General features: G+C 42.6%; 1 protein-coding gene across 2 annotated transcripts in view; it reads right to left on the reverse strand.

Moving 5' to 3' along the window:
• MDGA1 (MAM domain containing glycosylphosphatidylinositol anchor 1) overlaps nt 1–15,023 on the reverse strand; it is a 312,822-nt gene extending 297,799 nt beyond the window's left edge. For both annotated transcript variants that reach the window (XM_034428035.3, XM_034428036.3), the window contains exon 1: nt 13,550–15,023. In XM_034428035.3, the coding sequence (XP_034283926.1) occupies nt 13,550–13,616 (67 nt within the window). In that variant the 5' untranslated portion in view covers nt 13,617–15,023. The remainder of the gene's footprint in view (nt 1–13,549) is intronic.
• Nucleotides 15,024–20,428: the final 5,405 nt, after the last annotated feature.

Genomic DNA, 20,428 nt, shown 5'->3' on the forward strand with positions numbered 1-20,428 from the left:
AATAGGATAAGTCCAGAATTGAGCTTGTGACCCTCCATTGAATTGCATTCCTTTGGTTCTGGATGATGGTTTACAGTGACAGTGTGTCATTCTGCAAGCTGTTCCACATGAGAAGATATTGTGTAGTTGAAGAGAAGCAGGCCATGTTGCTTGAGAGATCCTGACATGGTTCTGGCTGCCTACATGACTCAACCCACAATTTCCATGTGTTTAAAGAGGACCTAAAGGACTTTCCTTCATGTAAGCTTCTCTTCATGAGCAAGATCCCAACTGCACAGGGAGGACTCTAGAGGGATAGCTGGTTCTTCTATGATACCAGATAATACAATAGCAAAACAATAGTTCTTAATCATGCATGCCTCTTCAAGGGAGCTATCAGTACTGTATATCTGCTCCTCATATACATTGGCTTCTATGGTGTATATAGTCTACCTTCCTTAAGCTGTCAGAGTAGAGTTATAGTGTTCCTGAGTACAAGGTTTTAGATAAACCTACAAACCATTTAAAACCTCATATATGGATATATAACATGATATATATAAACATCTCTGTGTGTGGGTGTGTGTCTGAGTTTAAGCAAATATGGAGTGTAAGATTGATTGATTGATTGAGATAGAATATTGGAGCAGAATCTTGTACACCTGTGTTTTCCCTTGCCTCCCTCTTATACCTCTGGGAGTAAGTAAGTAAATAAGTTTATTATTGTAACCATGGGTCATAACATAGGAATGTTATGTTTATAAACATAAATGTTTATAAAATACAATAAAATAACAATAAAACAGTGAAAATTATAAGCGAATAATAAAAATATTACCGTGTTTCCCTGAAAATAAGACCCTGTCTTATATTTTTTTGAACCCTGAAATAAGCACTTGGCCTTATTGCCATGCACTCAAAAGCCCGATTGGGCTTATTATCAGGGGATGTCTTATTTTGGGGGGAAAAGGGTAGACTGTTCCTGGGAGTAATCTAAGTCTCTTTTTAATACATTCCGTTTCCTGGGCTCAAAGCACGCATATGCACATGCTATTATTGTAACAATCTCTGAATACTTTCACCAAGGTTGTCCCCATGTCTCCCCACACTAAGTTAATGAGGGAGGCAAGTTAAAAATTAATGAAGAAAAAGACCAAGCGGTTGCAAGTTGGCAATGTACAAGACAACACTCTGATAACATTAGGAGGGCAGGCCTTAAAATTTTGTGGAACAAAATAACTACCTTGGTAGTATCAGGGATACAGATGGAAAAACAGAAGCAGTTGTGAAATGCCAAATAGGTAAAGCAACTGTTGTCTTCCAACATATGTACTCAATATGGACTACGTCCACTACAAACACAGCAACCAAGTTCAGAGTATTTAATGCCATTGTCATACTGACTGCCATCTATGTTAGTGATACCTGGAAATCTACAAAAATAATTATTCATAAGATCAACATCTTCCAACACTGTTTCAGAAGAATTCTTCACATCTCATATCGGGACTATGTCACAAACAAGGAAATTCTACAAGGAAGTAATTCCTGGAGACTGTCTTGAGATGGCGACAGAATGAAGAATGCACTTTGCTGGACATGTGCTCCGCATGATTGAACAACGTCTAGCAAAAAGCAAAAACAATCAATTGGATACCACCCGATGGTCAGAGAAAAAGAGGAAGGCCAAAGAAAACCTGGACCAAACCTTTCAGGAAGATTGGAAAAACCTCAACCTGAAATGGAAGGAGGCAGAGACTATACTTGTGGACTGAAAATTGTGGAGTACGCTTGTGGACTATGCTTAGTACAGAACATGCAATGGTCTGTGAGTTTAATTCTTGATAGAACATTTGCATCCCATAGAAAAAAAATTGGCTATATATATCTGATGAGACCCAGTAAGAATGAAGCTGGTCATGTACTGTCTCCTGGTGGTTAATATGATATCTCAGCATGTGTGGAAACAAGAAGTATGTGTGGAAACAAGAGTGGGACCATCAAGTGATGCTGTATTTCCCATTCAGCTAGAACAAAAATTGCTCAAACAATGATCTTTCTCAAAACTATTTTGAGGAATAGGTTGTTTTCTTTCTTAAAAAAAAATACTTGCCTGCTCTTTCAAAACAGGCTATTTTGAAAATTTCAGACTTTCTTTTGTCGCAGTTACTTCTTTTCCCCGTCACAATCCTTAGAAAGGATTCTAAGACTGCTGGCTCACAAGGCCAGCAAAGCAAAGCAAAACTTTCATCTGTATAAACAGCTATATTTCATCACAACAGTGGTATCCTCTCCCAAGCTAGATTTAGATCCTTCCAATGCAACTATCATAACCCAAGAGAACAATAGCTTGCTAGCCCTCGAAGCAAGCAAGGTCAAAAAAACCAGGCATGGCAGGAACTCCAGGAATATTCTTTATGACTGTAGGATAAAGTTGTGTTTCTCTTTTTTATTTTGACAACTTTATGAGATTTCAGAAAAGTAATATACAAAGAACAAAAAGGGGGGGGGAGAGAAGAGAGAGGAAAGCAGGGAAGATTCAAAGTTAGGGGTACAGACAAGAAGGGAAAAGAAGGTACTGTATAGAAAAAAATAACTTCCAATTTTCTTCAGTACAGATGCAAGCATGGAATATATTAACTCTTTGAGCTAGAATAAATATAGTCCACCTATAGTTATAAACATTTCTAGTCAAATCCCATATATAAGGATAGCACTGTGTGTCTTAATCTTAGCAATTTTAAGGCAAGTAAAGAATACTGGTTGCTACCGAGAGCTTCATTTTCCCATGATGGTGGGAGATTCTGGGAGGTGAAATGCAGGCGAGTTAAAGTTGCAAAATTGGGAAACACTGGGATAGAACAACAGGCTCCTGAAAGCCAATCAGGGTTTCTCTCTGCCCCATGTTAATATCAAACAAAAGCAAGTCAGGATTAGTTTGAGTGATTCCTCATGCCTTCTATATTTTCAGGAAAAATTGTTATCTTTTCTCCTCTCCTAATGATTCACTGCTCTCTTTCCCCTTCCCAAGGTCAGATCTCACAGAACTAAGTCTGCAGGGGTCTTTTGCCAGTTGAATATGGGTAGATGTAGGATCCAAATTGATAAGAAACCAATGTTTTAGGAGCAAAAGGGATGATAATCTAAGAAATATCTCTGAACTGGAACCCTAGAGCTGTACAGAAACATGTCTCTGTTATTACCGTGTTTTCCCGAAAATAAAACCCTGTCTTATATTTTTTTGAACCCCGAAATAAGCACTTGGCCTTATTTTGGGGGAGGTGTTATTATTTTGGGGCCCATGGAGCAAGATGGGGCTCCTCTTGCCGTCTTACCTGATTTCCAGCTCTGCATTTAAATATTTTCGGGGAGGGCTTATTTTCAGGGAGAGGCTTATTTTAGCGCATGTGCTCAAAAGCCCAATTGGGCTTATTATCAGAGGATGTCTTATTTTCGGGGAAACAGGGTATGTTCATATTATATAAGGGCATAGAGCTATTTTCAATTATCAAAATATGCCGTTCACTACGGTGGGAACCTATCTTTTCAGCCCCAACAATCCTGTCTTCCAGGCTTAAGATACTCCTCTTTACTTGTTCTGACATAGCTGCAGAAAGATTGGGAAAAAAATTAAGTCATGTTTGGATTTATGACCAATCCTTATATTTTCTTGTTGTTGTTGTGCCATATCTGTCATCGGACGTTAGCGATCATGTTGGCAATCCTATTCTTGTCAACAGCTGTATGAAAAAGTGCTGTTGAGTTTTGTCCAAACCTACCATTTTTAAGCTTTATACCATGCTTAAACTTATCTTTCATTTGTCAAAACAAGCTAGCATGTCTGGCAGCAACCCAAGAAAATTTCTTTCCAAGTTTCAAATACAGTGATTGCTTAGAATCCAACTCATAAAAATAGGCTCCATTCTTCGATAGCTGACATTTATTTCTGAATGTTTTAGAAATGATAACACACTGATTCCAAAAGGTCACATCTAACACATACAAATACATACAATATTATTTCATTTTGATCTTCTTTCACTAGTTAATAAAGTTCTTTGCTCCTCAAATTGCTCACCAAAGACCACTGTAGAAGCCGAACCATCAGCCTAAATTAATGTTTTATTTTATGTTTATTTATTCTTATTTCCACATTATAATTCTAGCTAATTCTGTAGAAATGTCATTTGTTTATATTATACAACGAATAATTGCTTGAAAGCATTTTATTTCACAAGCACTTATTTATTTATTTTATTTATTTTATTGAATTTATATACCGCCCTACTCCTGAAGGACTCAGGGCGGTGAACAGCCATAGAATAAAACATATAAATACAAAATTTAAAATATAATAAAATGAATTAAATAATTTGGCTGAGCAAATTTAAAACCACAATAATTTAAAACCAAATTTAAAATTTCCATTTAAAAAGGGGAAAGACTTAGATCAGGCCAGCTTGATGAAATAAGAAAGTCTTGAGCGCGCGACGGAAGGTACGCAGATCCCGGATCCTCCGTATCTCTGGGGGGAGCTCATTCCAGATAGTAGGTGCCCCCACAGAGAAGGCTCTCCCCTGGGGGGCTGCCAGTCGACATTGTTTGGCCGACGGTACCCGGAGGAGCCCCTCTCTATGGGTGCGTACTGGTCGGTGGGAGGCTATTGGTGGTAACAGGCGGACCCGTAAATAACCAGGTCCTAAGCCATGGAGCTAAAGGTGATAACCAAAACCTTGAAGCGCACTCGGAAGACCACTGGGAGCCAGTGCAGCTCGCGCAGGGGAGGTGTTACATGGGAGCGCCACATCGCTCCCGTCACCACCCGCGCGGCCTCACTCTGCGCCAGTTGGAGCCTCTGAGTGCTCCTCAAGGGGAGCCCCATGTAGAGAGCGTTACAATAGTCCAGACGGGAGGTGACAAGGGCATGAGTGACCATGCGTAAGGAGTCCCGATCTAGAAAGGGACACAACTGGCGGATCAGGCAAACTTGATGAAAAATCCTCCCGGTCACGGCCGTCAAGTGCTCTTCTAAAGACAGCCATGAGTCCAGGAGGACACCCAAGTTGCGAGCCCTTTCCATGGGGGCCAATGATTCGCCTCCAATAGTCAGCAATGGCACCAGCTGACTATATCGGGATGTCGGAAACCACAGCCACTCGGTCTTGGATGGGTTGAGCCTGAGCCTGTTTCTCCCATCCAGATCCGTATGGCCTCCAGGCACCGGGACATCACTTCAAGGGCATCATTGGGGTGGTCTGGGGTGGAGATGTACAGATGTACTTATCTTCTGCTATCTAGTTACGCAGTGTACAGACTCAATACTAAATTATCTCAGATTGTGATGATCAATACATTTATTCATCTTAGAGAAATACAAGTGGTCCTCGACGTATGACCACAATTCAGCCCCAAATTTCTGTTGTTAAGTGAGACATCAGTTGTTAGTTTTGCCCCATTTTATGACTTTTCTTGCCACAGCTGTTAAGTGAATCACTGCAGTTGAAAGTTAGAAACCTGGTTGTTAAATGAATCTGGCTTCCCCAGTGAGTTTACTTGTCAGAAGGTCGCAAAAGATGATCACATGACCTTAGGGCACAGCAACGGTCATAAATATGATCCAGTTGCCAAGCATCTCAGTTTTGATCACATGATCATGGGGATGCTAGAAAGGTCATAACTGTGAAAAATGGTCGCATTTTTCAATGCTGTTGTAACTTTGAACGGTCACTAAACAAACTGTTGTAAGTCAAGGACTATCTATACAATGCAATGGGATGTCATCTATAGTGCCCCCTTGACATCTTCCGAGGAAATGCAGCTTCGGGGATCCTCATTAACCCGGCTAAGAATCCAGAAGTTTTAGTTCCAGTGTGTAAGGATGGCAACACAAGGGGAATGCTTTAGGAGCTTAATGTGTATGGAATTCATGCATTAATAGGGTATTTTATGTCTGAACACATGTAATATCAGACTCTGGTCCACAGCCCAAGTACTTACAAAAAACACAAGCAGGAATAAGCCTGTTAGAATACCTAACCTGGTTTCCATCTTGTAATTGGCATGAGGGGAAGGGAGTTGTTGTTACAAACCTGATATGTAGCAAATGGCTTTCTTGGGACTCCTTTTTACAAACCAATTTTTCTGGTGCACAATTCCTAAAGGCAATTTATTAATGTAATTGAGAAATTAAAGGTTGAAATGGCAACTAGCTGCCTCTGGATAATTAGGAGTCCTTGTCCTTGTTTTGCAAACACAGTTGTGTGGACCTTAAGATTAGGCATGCAAGTAATGCAGACAATTCAAAGCGTATACATAGAGATCTAAGAGTGAATTGAAATAGCGAGGTGAAGGTTATAACTGAAGTACTGTTGGGACACCTTACAGTGAGAACTGGGTTTGTTCACTTTGGATTACAGTCCTGAAGCAACTGCTTCATTGTTTCAGCAATCTCCACTTGTCTAAACAAACAGGAACTCCATCTGGAGAAGTTATAGACAACTACTTAGAAAAAGAACACTTTTTGAATTGCTAATGCTGCTGACTGCAAAATGCAAATGCATTAAAAGGGTTTTTCCCCCCCCCAATGCTGTTTTCTTTCTTTCTCTCTTTTACACTCCCTTCCCCCAACACACACACAGAGACAGACTTTATCAGGCACTTGCCACACCTTCACTCACTCTGTCTTTTCAAGTTGTCTGGAATATGGATTTCCTCAAAAATCTGACAATAACCTGACATGGTGATAATTTTCTAAGCTATGTTGCTCATGTCAAATTATTCAACATCTGTCTTCATGTTCCTACAAAAATTAGCATAAGATAGTGGTTTCCGATGACACCTCTAGTGAAATATTTTGACTCCTACCAGTAAGTTGCAAACAACCTGTCAGGTGGATAATGTCAGGTTCCCAGTCCTGCATACTAAGATGGCTCTGTGGGTTGTTTGGGGGTTGTATGAAATGGTCTAAATGCTGGGTTCAGGGATTAAAAAGGGCAAGGACAATTACATTGAAGAGAAGCATCATCCAGGCAGGCAACATGACTCCTGTGCAGCAACAGCAACAGCAGGAAAGCTAAAATCCACATTGGATGTTAGGCATTTTGATCCACAGAAAATTTTTAAAAAGCTGCTAGAAACAAAAAGTTAAAGTTACAAAGATGGATTTCTGTGAGTGAAAGGGCCATAAAAATAACATGGGCTTGTGGCGAGAGGTAGAGAAAAACTAGAAAAACAGTTATGGAGCACCAAAACTCACTTAGGAATGTTACTGCTCTAAGATAAGGCTGGTGTCCCTAGAAGTTGCATCGTCATTATTGAATAGGCAAGGAAAGCTGATGGAACACTGGACAAAGGAAAATAATTTAATAAAGAATATTATTTAACAGATGGCCAGTCCATTGGGATCTCTTCAAGCTAGGAAGGTACCATTTTCATGAGAACAACAAGAAGCAAGATCTATGAAAGTTGCTTTAAAGGGAAGGAGGGTTAAATAGCATGCAATCAATAAACATTTCATCTTGTTTTAAAGCATCACAGCAATACCAGTTGATATCCCTAGATTTGGGGATGCTCTCCATCCTCCAGGTGATTCCTCAGTAGAGGAAGAGTAAAGTAGTCTTTAGAACAGGGGTCACCAACCTTGGCAACTTTAAGACTTGTGGACTTCAACTCCCAGAATTCCTCAACCAGCTTTGCTGAGGAAGCAAAGATGGGAGTTGAAGTCCACAAGTCTTAAAGTTGCCAAGGTTGGAGACCCCTGCTTTAAAACAGAAGATATTTTAAAGAATTCCCTACTAGAGAAAAACTTGACCTGCCCTCCACTACCAGCTCAATTTACTGGAGTTACCAATTAATATTTTGCCCTAGTGAATGTTTAACATAAGGTGACCAATCGTCCTCCTTTAGGGAGGATAGTCCTTCTTTTGAAAGTTCTGTCCTCTCTCAAAAAGTGTCCCCCTACATGTCCTCCTTTTCGATATTTGAAGACTAATCTGTAAATCTCTGTATTCGATCGATGCTGATCCGATTCGTTGCATGTGATGTGACGTATTTGTATTTGACATGATGATTCATCAAGGCTCAGTACAGTGCAGCGAGACGCGATTATGAGATGCATGCGCTCCGCACAGAATTGTTTTGAGAGTGCATCGCATGCAAGAGTATGCTGCGCGCAAGTGGCTTTGTTTACTTCTCACCAAAACACGACAGGGCACATACGCATGCATTAGACTCATTGTTGAAATGAATAAAATGTTTATTTTATTTACGATATTTTTTTCTTCAATTTATTTGTGTCCTCCTTCTCATTGTAAAAAAGTTGGTCACTTATTTAACATCTATTAACACCTGCACATCAAGTTGCTGAAAGTACCACAATGAAGCCTGCCAACCCTATCAGTGTGAAGTTAAAACTTGAAGGAAAAGAGGACTTTTCAGTTAGAATGACACGATAACCCACTGTGGTTAAAAAGAAAGCAGTAGTACAGTCTCTCCTCAACCTTTCTCCCAGGGCGTTAAAGTAAAAGAAGAGTATTTCACTATACACCTTGCCAAGTTCAAAAATACAGTACCGACTCCATAGTCTTAGAAAGTGGGGAATCGTTCACTAAGCCAAATTTTTCCCGCTCTTTTTCTCTCTCTTGTCAGCAGTGAAGAATAGCTCCTGCTGTGCATATTCTGTCTGCTTTCCAAGTCTACAATAACTACAGCTTCCCCTGTAAGATTTCTGTTTGAAATCTGTTCACGAAGGATGCAGCCAAATGTGTTCCTTTGAAGCTCCTCCCTTCAGCTTCCTCTTCTTTTTTCCCTGGAAGGTTCCTTGAAGATTTGCTTTTTGCAAGAGGACAATGATGGGGAACTGCCAGCTGCTGAGCCTTTTCCTCAGTGCACTAAGAGAAAGTTGGGCTGTCAGCAGATCCATGTTAGCAATAACACTCCTATCAAAGCTTGTTAAATCCTCCTTCTAAGGTAAATAAAACAGCAGTCCAGCTTCTATAGTTCCAAACAGAACAGTCCTCTCCTCACAAGATTTATTTTGTGAGCTTTAAAATACCATTTCTCCCCTCCTATATACATATACACTTCATATTAATTCCAAGATAAAATATATCTGCAGTCTTGATATTTGTCTGGGAAAATAGAGTATTTCCTTTCTCCCATATCCCCTTTCTTTCCACTCATCTTCAATACTTATTTCAACCCATGTTTAAATTTAAATAGGTATTTTACTTTCCTTATTTTTTTAATATATATATATGTATATATAATTCAGCTGATGCTTAGGATATTTTGCTATAGAGATACTTTCCATGGCTGAACAATCTATTGTTTTATGCATATGGACAAGTGTAATATGAAGGAAGTTTCCAAAGATCTTTTCATAATTCCCACTTTTCTAATAAATAATTAGAGTTGACATCAATGTATTGTTTCGCTAACACAGTACAATCTAGTTTTGGCAGATAATCATTACTGGCATGAAAATCCAGTAAGATTCAGAAGCCTCCTGATCAAGATGTGTCGCCCTCCAGTTCACACAGAATCAGAGAGTTCTGTCTCTGAACTGTCACTCTTCACTGCAAGTTCTCTCTCTAAAATACAGCCCACCCTTGTCAATCACAGCCTTTCAAAACATTACAGAATTCTCAACTATCCAAAATAAGAGGTTATGGAGAGAAAACAATGAAAAGGGCTTTTTCTGTCTGATGTGTGTGTATTTTTTTTACTCATTTATTTCTCTCCCAGGAGTCATTTTTATCAAAACTGTAACCCGCCAGGGCCAGCTGACAAAATCTTGCGGCCTGCCGCAGAATAACAAATGGTGCCCAGTCCAATTAAGATGCGGAATACCTAAGGTCAGCCCAAGTTTTTTGTGGCAAGTAAGCCAAACAGGGCTTCCCTTCCTGAGAGTAAAAACACAGTAAAAGATACATTAGATTTATTGCTCGTTCACAATACCCGAATCCAGGCGCCTAGCAAAACTGTAGCACACTATTCAATAGAAGAGCCGGCCCTGATTTATTTGCCACTTTAAATCTCTTCCTATGGGAGCCCTATTAGATGGCAAGTCATTCATGCAGAACAGTTTGTTTTGTAGGGGAGAAGGGATTTTGTTTAACTTTTCTTCAGGGTTACAGCGGTAACCTCCTTTCCACATAAAACGGCATTCTGTGACCTCCACAAAGTATGTAACAGCCAGTGCTGAAAAAAGGATAGGAATTAAATTACACAAGAAATCTGTTAATATGAGTGATGAGCTACTTCATATGCACAGGTGAACTTGGTCATGGAAGACAAGTATAGTCAGAGAGTGATTGGCAGGTTCTCTTTCACAGCTATGGTGTGTTTAGCAGTTAGGGAAGGGGTACGTGTGCAAATTTTTGGTAGCCAACTTAAGTTGGATGAATGGATGGCAAAAGAAAGGAAGATTATGAAAAGACTCAGACTTTGTTCGGTCATCATGTCAAAGATCAGTTTATATAGCTAGCTTTTTCAGGTTCTTCTCAGCCTGTGGTCCAAGTGCTTCTCTTAGCACAAATCTAATTTGTTCCATCTATTCTGATTAAATGTGGGAGCTGCCTTTTATAAAAGTCCACAATAGGTATATCATTTAGTTTAATGTGATTTAATCTGACATTAGATTATTAGATTATATTTACAGCTTTCATGACAAGGTGTACAAGGATCCTTTCTTAGCCGCCTTTTATAACCATTCTGGTATCAAATGTAATGCCTGGGTGAGAGAATATGCTGATGCATAACAGTTCACAAAATTTCCAGGGTCACAAGGGTCAACCACTAAGAACATCAAATCCTCATATCACATTCAGCTCAAAACTACAGCTGCAGCTCAAATTTCGTGGAGGGAGTAGAAGGGCAGGACTCTGTAATTCTAGATTAGATTTTTCTTCCAGAGCAAAAAGCTGTAGTTCAACATTGCACAAAACATTAATAGCTCCCTCTTCAGAAACTAACATAATTAGCAGTGGTTAAAAACTGCTTTGGAAAAAGAAGGAACTGCAGATGGTTGACCATGGAAAGTTTGTGGAATACTGATTCTACTCATCTGAACCACAATTAAAGATATAATTGCAAAATAAAATGGTTTTATTCTCTCCATAAGCCATTGAAAGAGAAATAGAGAAGACAAAAAAACAGTTGAAGGAACAAATAACCTCTGTTGATTAAATAATAAACTTGCATCTTTTTCTGTTTGATTTTTCTGTATATTCTGCCCCCTCTTCTGTGTCTGAAATATACCAGAGTTAAACATCTACAGATAGGAAGAAATGCAAAAACAAAAATCTAGAAATGAAAGAAAGAGAAGAGGGGGCTAAATTCATTAAGAAGCAAGAGTCAGAAATAAGTCTGAAAGAATACAGTCAAGTATGAAGATTGGCAGCCTTAAAAGACCCTGAAGAGGCCTGAGAATAGAAAACCAGACCACTAGTTCTGCTTGGACTGCAACAGTCAAGCTAATTAAAAATAAAAAGTTTGGCTGGAAGCATATAAAATACCCATGGGGATGTGAAAACCTGCACACACAACATTTCTTTTGCAACCAAGACATTACATACCCCATCTCACTTCTCTGGGGCATGTCTTGTAATTTCCCTCTAGGTTTTTATTCTCCCTTCTTCTTACCAGGCATTGGGGGAGGGGATAAGAGACAAAAAAACAACAACAATATTGAAAGCAAGTAACTGAAATTGACAATTGTAGCCCCAGTGGATGGAGAGGAGAACAATCCATTCCCTTTTATTTTTATTTTCCTTTTCTGCATCATTAAAATGACTACAAAGACTTTAGCTGTATTGGGGAGGGGGACTACAATCTTAATGGAAAGGTTACCCATTGGAAAACCAGCTGACCTGTGGGTTGATCCCCATTAAGTTCTAGATTAGGTTTAGGATCCTTAACTTTTCTACCTGCAGGGATGGAGAGAAAGAGGAGTTTGGAGAACTTGATTTCACAGCTATGGATACACAAGGCTGCTGTTCAAAAGAGCAAGGTGTTTATTATGCCTTGGAAAGCTGAAATCTTCACCATACACTACACAAAAGCAAAAGGCGGGGACTGAATAGTGACACTGCTCTGGTCCATCCTTGGCATCTGGAGGAGGCAAGCGTGTGTCACACTGCCTTGCCTTTACACTGCCAAGGGATAAATAATCTTGTGATTCTTCTGGGGTACTCCTGACAAGCGTGTCAGCTGTTTCTGTGCCAAGTTGGCTGTTCCTGTGTGTGAACGAGCATCCTTTTGAAAACAGGATACCAACCTGTTCACTAACTCTGTGGAACGGATCTCCTTCCCAATCCTCGATGAAAAGAGGATCTTTTTAAAAAGTGAGGGGGGGGGGAAACAACGACGACAGCGTGATCCACGAAAACTACTGTACTAAAGATTCCTCACTGCCTTTTTAATCTTTCGTTCCAACCATTACGCTCGGTCTGCAGGCGGGAACGCTCGTTCCCACCCCCGCTCCTGTCTCTAACGCCAGCCTTCAGCCTTTCCCGTCGCTCCCCAAGCTCCTCTCTCCACTCCCGGGAATAGCAAAAGGGGCGGGAGAGTAGGGGGGGGATCCCAGCAGCAACAGTGCCCGTGCATGCGCTGTGCTGTTTTGCGGAGCTCGCTCCGTCCCGCTTCATTTTAAATTCTCTAGAGCTCAGTGACGACTGGACCGGGACGCCTTTCTCGCGAGCCGGAGGCAATGTCGCCCCCCCGCCCCCGAATCACACCTCCCGCCGCCTCGTGGCAAAAAGGGAAGGGGTCCTTCTTCCAGGCATAGTTGGCCTCTTTCTCCTCCTCCCTCCCCCACCAAGATCGGAAGGTATCTTAAGAGCTGGGGGGGGCGTTTGCCCCCTCTAGGCTCCTCAAGCCTAGCAACCCTCTTTTGAAACGAAACGCGTGTCGACAAGTAAATCCATGTTGGCAAAGGAGGAAGAGGGGAAAGGGGTCATTTTAGTAACGGAATGGGCGATCCAAAAAAGGGGACAAGCACAGGAAAGGACGGAAGGGAGGAAAGTGTGTGGGGGGGGGGGGTGTGGACCGGCCAGCTTTGTCTTCCCAAAGACCAGCAGAGACTGGAGACGCACGAATGGCCCACCGGCTCTTAAAGGGCGCCTTTTCTGCTTAGGAACAACAAGTTGGTTTGTTTCCACCGAACGGAATCTCGCAGCTTCGAATGTCTTTTTTTTTTTCTTCCCTTTTTTCCCTCGCGCCGCTCAGACGGAGGCTTTTCAAGGGTTTAAAAAAAAAAGCATATAACATCTCCGGTCTCCTAAATCATAGGAGGGTCGGGGTTGGAGAAGAGGAAAGGCGGCGAAGTCACCGCGGCAAGAGATTATTACAAAGTAGCTGGATGGGGTTGCATCGGGAACTTCCCCACCCTTAATTCTACCCACGATCGTTTACTTTCTTCCGCTGCAGGTGCTTTCCGAAAACAAACACCCCCAAAACTTTGATCCGATTATACAGCCCAGCTCTCCAATCCCTACTTCCCTCCCTCCCCCTCCCCAAAAAAGCTCACCCTTTTATTTCCTCCGAAGACGAAAACTACCATGCCTCTTACCATAGACCCCTTGTCCCCTGATGTACACCGGGACCAGCGAGAGGAATAAAAGCCACAGTGTCTCCATCTTCAAGACAGAACCTTCATAGCCAGAGAAGAATAGAAGCCCAGACCCAAAGGCAACCCAGATAGCCTCAGATGGTGGATCCGTTTAAAAAAAAAAAAAAAAGCGAGGAGCGTAAAAATCCCGGTTGTTGGTAGCCCACTTTCAGCGGCCTCGAAGCGAGTGGGGGAAGGATGAAGCTCCGGAGAAAAGCAGGGGTCGGCCACGGAGGCGTCTCAGCCCGGCTGGCGAACTCGACTCAGCCAATCTGCCTCCCGGGAAGCTCGCGCTCTCCTCCGAACAGACGCGCACACAAGGCAGCAGTCGGAACCGAGTGAAACAGCCCCCCTCCCCAGACCCGGAGCAGGAGTTGCGGGGAGGGGGGGGAAAGAAAGGTGTGTTTGCGTGTGTGTGTGGAGGGGGGAGCAGGCAAGCCAGGGGTCTCGTTGCCCCGTCCTCTTCTTCCCAAGCTCCGAGAAGAAAATAAACACAGCCTCACTCACTTACACCCAGATGCACAGAGAGGGAGGACCGGAGGGGGGCTGTGAATAAATGAAGGGTGGCGTTCTTAACCGAATAAAAAGAAAAAGTCGCTAGGAAGAAGAGGCGATCCCAGCGGTGGTGAGATTTAAATCCAGAGAAACTTCGGCGATTCTGCCCTTCGGCGGTGCCCCGATCTTTCCAATCACGTTTGTGCAGAAAGAAACGTCAAGTGCTCTCTGAACGCTTCAGCTTCCCAAACTGCCTGCCAACTGGGGCCAACTCGAAAGAGGCAGAGAGCGAAAGACACAGATTTCGGGAGGGGGGCGTTTAGCTAATAAGCCTCTGATTGCAAACCCCTGGAACAAACAAGTCAAGCGAGAGTGTGTGTGTGTGTGTGTGTGCGGGGTTGGGGAAGAAATGCAGCAGTTGGGCTAAAGGTAATTCTCAGTTTCTTGCCTAAAAACTGCTTTTTAAAAAAAATTTCTCCTCTCTTCTTTTTGCTGGCACAACACCGGTGTTGAAATTAATTCAACGCAAGGACGAGCCCTCTTGGACGTCTTTTCCTATATATTCCATTAAAAAAAAAAAAAAACTTCTTGGCTTCTTTTAGCTGCTAAGCTGATGATCTTGCTCGACTGCAACGTTCCGCATCGCGCTCCCCGAAGCCGCCTTGCTCAATGAACCCTGGGCTTTCCTGCCCTTTCCACCCCTTCCGTTCGCTTTGTCCAGTTCGTGGATGCGACTTTTCCTCCTCCTCCTCCGGTCACAGATGCAAAGTTTCCGCACGCCGAGTGATGGTAGAGTAGCGGTTAATAACTTCTCTCTCTCTCCCTCTCTCTCTCTCTCCCTTTACTTCCCACTAGAGGTACAAGACTTTCGCCTCCCTTCCTCCCGACGGCAAGGAAGAGAGAGAGGTTTTCTAACTGGGACTTCGAGGAGCGGAAGAATAAGGAACTTTCCGAAAGTGGCTTTCAACTTGAAAAGCAAAGGGTGCTCTGTAGAAAGGGGCGCGTCCAATGCCGGCTCCGCCCCTTCTTAGAAGAACGCTGTCTTTAAAAAAAAAAAAAAAAAAAAAACAATGGCCCGCGTGCCACAGCTGCAGTTCGCCGCCAGTTATCGCGGGCGAAAATTGTTACTACACTTCGCTCGCAGGCTCCCTTGCCTTGGTCTTTTATTTCAGACGGCCGACCGGTTATAGACGGACCCTTTTAGGTGGTTCTCATTTTAAACTAGCTTCCTGGTCCAAACCATCGCCAGCCTCCGCATTTCCTGCATGGCTCGGAAAAGGGCAACCTGCTAACTGCGGCCTCTTTAATTATAAATGTTTTGAGCTTGCGAGGTTTAACTGCGAGTCGCGTCTACTTCTTCCCCTCACGCCTCCTTACCACCACCACCCCCGCTTGATTCCTTCTAATTAAGGGAGGAGGGGGACACAATTAAATCCTCCGTGCGGGGCTGGAGCGGCGTCCTGCCTCAGTCGCAATTCCCCCGCGCGCCGCTCGAGACCAATTAGGATAAAAAAAAGAAAAACGAAACAAAAGCTGAGCAGAGAAGAGAAGAAGAGCGGTCTGTTTTATTTATTGCCTGGCGGTGGCTTTCTTCCTCTCCTTCGCTTTCGCGCTCCTCCTTTCTTCTTTTGCCTCTCTCCCTTGGCAAAGAAATACCGGTTTCTCAGCCATCCTCGAAAAGAAACGGCGGGTGCTTTTTTTTATTTTATTTTTTTTCCCCCTCCGACCGTCTGCGCCGCCTCGATAACCCAGGCTTCTTGTCTTTGGAACGGAGGCGACGGAGCCTGGACGAGGAAGCAGGGAGCAGTCGGGCTGGGCGGCAAAGCCAACCATACAGGATTGGTTTGTATTGGGATAGCGTTTAGGAGCACGTGGGCCGCGTAGGAACCCGCGTGGTGCGCAGCTATATTACACACAGGCGGTTGGCGCGCTGTTGTTGCGCGCTGCCTTTTGGCGTTGCCCATGCTTCCTTGTCCAGCTGCATTGGAGATGGAGCGCGCGTACATTCCGCCCACCACTCTGTGCCTGTATCGCTCTGGCCCTGCTGTGTGGGTTTTTAGCCCGGGGCCGCCGAAGCCATTAGGTAGGTTATTATTCTTAGGTGCAACTGCAGCCAGCGAGCGTAGCTTGGAGGCAATGGGGCGGTTAGCTGCGCTTTCCATTTGCTGCGAGCCACTGTCGCGGGCGGAGATCGAAGCTCCCCACTGCGACGGAGGGGGAGGGGGTGGAGAGAGAAGAGAAGACGGACAACTTCTCCAAGAAACGAGCGGGACGGTTCACGACATCCCAACAAATCTACCCCAAGGGACCGATTGCTGGAAACAGCTGGAAGTGGAGCCTCTGGTTACGATGGGCCTTTTTTCTTTGGCCAGGATAGAGAGAAGGGCTGTCTGCCTGTAATTGGCTCTCAAATGGCAGAATCTAACTGGCAAGTGAATTTCTCCTTAAGGCCGCCACCACTCACTCACTCACTCACTCACTCACTCACTCACTCACTCTCTCTGTCTGTCTGTCTGTCTGTCTGTCTGTCTGTCTATCTATCTATCATCACCCACCCACCCATCCACCCATCTTTTAATTGCAGGCCATCATATTCCTATCTCCATGATTTAAGCCAGCCTTCCCCTATATTGTAGAAGACCACAACTCTTGTTTCCAGAAACCATGGTGGGTCACTCTGCTGAGAGATGATGTTGGCTATGGGCAAACACCGTTCCAGATTAGGAAAAGATGGACTGGCATTGGCCAGAAGCGTTTGAACGGCAGTTCACAAGAACCTCAGCTAGCAAGAAATGTCACCTATGAAGAAGAACAGGATAAACTGTATATAATCATGTTTAATGATATCTGTTAGTAAGAACGGTTGGAGTTACGGCCCAATATGGTATTGTGGTGGGGAACACTGATCTAGGAAAAATTCTTCCTCAGCTCCCGTTTGGTCCTCTTACAAATATATTTTCTGTACTTCATGTTCATGTGGGAATAGGTATTAAACTAAATTTCCTCAAGGCACACCGGTTTAATTTGCACATTTACACTGCTATTTCCTTTGAAGATTCTTATAATAGAAAGGTAGGGCAGAGGTGTGCAGACAATGCAAGCGAGGCTTTTAACAAATTTTAAAATATTAATCTGGAAAGGTCTTGCCCTCCTGAAAATGGTAATAGTTCTGCTAAGTTTTACTCCTTATCTAAATACATTTCCTTAGATAATTGAACTCCCATCAGCTCACCCTTGTCTTAAAATAGCACTGTATAAAGCATTATTTTTCTCCCAGCACATGAAATAGGTTTGAGGTACCTGCAAGTAATGAGGTATGTATGTATTTCAGCATGAAACCTTGTGGTGGTAGGAAACCGGGACTCTTTAGTGTTTATTTTTTCCACTGAACTCCTTGCATTGAAGAAATCGATTCTTATTTTGATCATTGCGTGGTTGAGTAGCTGGAGGTGCATTTGATATAGAGAGATTTTTTTTCCTCTCTTTGGCTCTTTTGCAAGCAGCTGCAGTAACAGCCCCCTCTCCTTTTACACATGCAAAAAGCAAGACAAAAGGCAGTGGAGGTTGGGGCAGGAGAGAAATGTGTTGCCCTTCCAGGATCCTTTCTTGATGCCTGTCTCCATGTTGCCTCTATTCAACACAGAGCTCCTGGGGGAGATGGAAGGATCCCACTCAATGTTTACAAACCACCAGAAACCCTCCTACCTCTTCTTTGCCTTGCACGGAGCTTCACCTTTTGGTGAAAATTCAGGCCATCTCCTCTTCTAGGCCTTTGCTTCATTATCCCTTTTCTTTATGTCATGAGAAGGGAATGCAACCATCAGGTGTGGGAGGCACATGTGGTTTACAGGCAAGTTACTGGAACCAACAGAATAACAACAACAATAGCAAACATGTATGATCTCTGATTCTCAATGACTCGATCTAAATGCATAGGTTTTCCAAAGCAGGTTTTGCCTCATGCTGCTTCTAGCCAAAGTCAGTGGCTGTTTGAAGGAACAATGAAGGTTGATTTTTAAAGGGCATCCCATTAGAAAGCTACCATAATTGGCCTGGAAAAATCTAAACCATCATTAGATGGCAGTAGAAACCTCCAGGTTTGCTGAAGCTAGTGGTTAATTGGTTTCTGGGGCCCAGATATGGTAGCCCTACCTATACTCAGTTGCCAAAGGGCGATCTGGTATTTCCTGCCCTGAGTGCCCAAATCTCTCAAAATAGCCTGTCAAGGCACTTTGTATTCATTTTTGCCTGGCGAGATTTATCGTGACTGCAACTGACCTGTTGGAAGTTTTTGTTGCAGACAAGCAGTATTTTAAATAAGCCATTTCTGTGTCACTTCAAATGTATTTCTTGATTTCATTTATATTTCATTTATGTCCTGCCTTTCTTATGTGAGGCTCAAGGGAGGATGTAGGGGATTTTTAAAGCAGAACTCAAAGGCCTGGCTGTAGCATCCAGAAGCACCATACCTTTCCCTTTATTTCTTTTTACTATATGGCTTTTGTAGAGAGAACAGTACTGTGTGCTAGGATTTCCTAGCTTTCCATGGATTTGATCACTACCGGCTGACTTTTGAGTTATGCCTTTATATGCAGCTGTTCCAGAAATCAGAAAAGACATATTGGACTTTGTCTCGGTACAAAACAGCCTGGACTGTCCCTTTGGATAATTGTTCAATGGATTTTCCAAAGTCATATTCATATATATTTATATCTCAACAGGATCTGTGTTATGTAGTTATCAGCAATTCTATAAAAGGGATTGCCATACATCATTAAAGAACGTAGCTGCCTCAGCAATCATGCCTGTTAATACATCACTATATACAACAGCTCACCTGCTAGGAGGTGTCACCGCCATCACTCTCTGCCTCATCTTACTCGATGCTAGAAAGGCAGTGTGATACCTGAGGTGGGGAATAATGTATTTTTTTTACTGGTGGGCTATTGATTTACTATGAACAAGAATAATTTTCCCAGTTATAAAGAGTTATGGCCCAGCCAAAGACTGGTTACTAACTCACGCTGTAACAAATAAGCAGTTAACAGACATAGCTGCTAATTAGTAAGCAGTTACTTTTAATATAAATGGCATTCAGCCATGGAAAGGAGCAGTTTGCTGACACCAGCAACAGGGAGAGCAAGAACTGACAGAGTAGCTCTCAGAAGAATGACCAATTTTCCTTCAATGTTGGAGATGGAGCAGCTCAGGCTATTAATTGGAACCATATTCTTTGATAAATAAATCCGGAGAAGGCAGAAACTATCTGGAGAAATACTCCAGTACACTCCAAGTTACTTCATGTCCGTTATTTACAAGTGAGTTGTTTGAGAAATCTGCATGCCCAGGAAGAGTTAGGAGGATGTTTAATGTCCACCTTTACAGAGTGCTACAAGAGTTGTTTAGTATAAAATGGGCAGTGCATCACTCCAAAGATTGTGCCAAACATTCCTGCTTGCTGGTTGAACTGGCTATAGCTCACACAACATCCTGAACGTTTCCCCATCTGGGGTGCAGAATATCCTTGCTACCTACTCGTAGTTAAATTATCTCTGGAGTTAACTCTGTTAATTTCAAAATTCTTAATTTGCTTGCAAATGTACCTAATTAGCTTTCAGGAGAAGTGATGCTATTGCATCTTCCTGCTTTAGCAACATCATCTGGTGTGATATGTTGGGGTAACAGTAAATCCAGACAGCCTTTCATGGACCAGGCAAGTCTTCAAGTCAATGCCCTAATCAGAGTAACCGATTGACGTGTATTGGAGGAACAGAAATTGACATCTCCTATGTTCATGGAATTATGCTAATATTAATTAAATGCAAGAAGAGGAACCTATGGCCTTCCAGGGTTTATTTAAAATAGGTGGGTATCCTGCTTTCATAGTCCACAGTGTGGATTATGTAAATCCAATTAGTACTCCTATCCCAGATGAGTTAGGAGAAGAGAAGCAAAAGACACTCCATGGGAGTGGATATGTACCTCTTTCCTCAGATTCAGTTGGTGGCCTTCTTGACAGGTTCCTTTAGATATCTTTCTCCTGAAAGTCCTGCAATCTAGTTGGAATGGGGCTGATTTTATTTGAAATTTTATGTATGCATTATTCTGTATACTGCTGGGAGTCTTTGGAAACCAGCAGGATATACCTACTATAAATAAATAAACCTGGGTGGATTAATTTTTTACCTTGCTTAATGAATAAAATGAATAGTTTTGCCATATAAACTATTGTCTGGACTTTTCATTATAATTCCTACCTATAGCTTGGTCCTTAGCGGCAAGTGGCTGATCCAGGTGATTAATACAAATACGAAAAATGCATCAATATTAATGGAAAATATCTGT

Source organism: Pantherophis guttatus, chromosome 1 (genome assembly GCF_059756535.1).
Source record: "Pantherophis guttatus breed Tessera chromosome 1, ASM5975653v1, whole genome shotgun sequence".
Lineage (NCBI taxonomy): Eukaryota > Metazoa > Chordata > Lepidosauria > Squamata > Colubridae > Pantherophis > Pantherophis guttatus.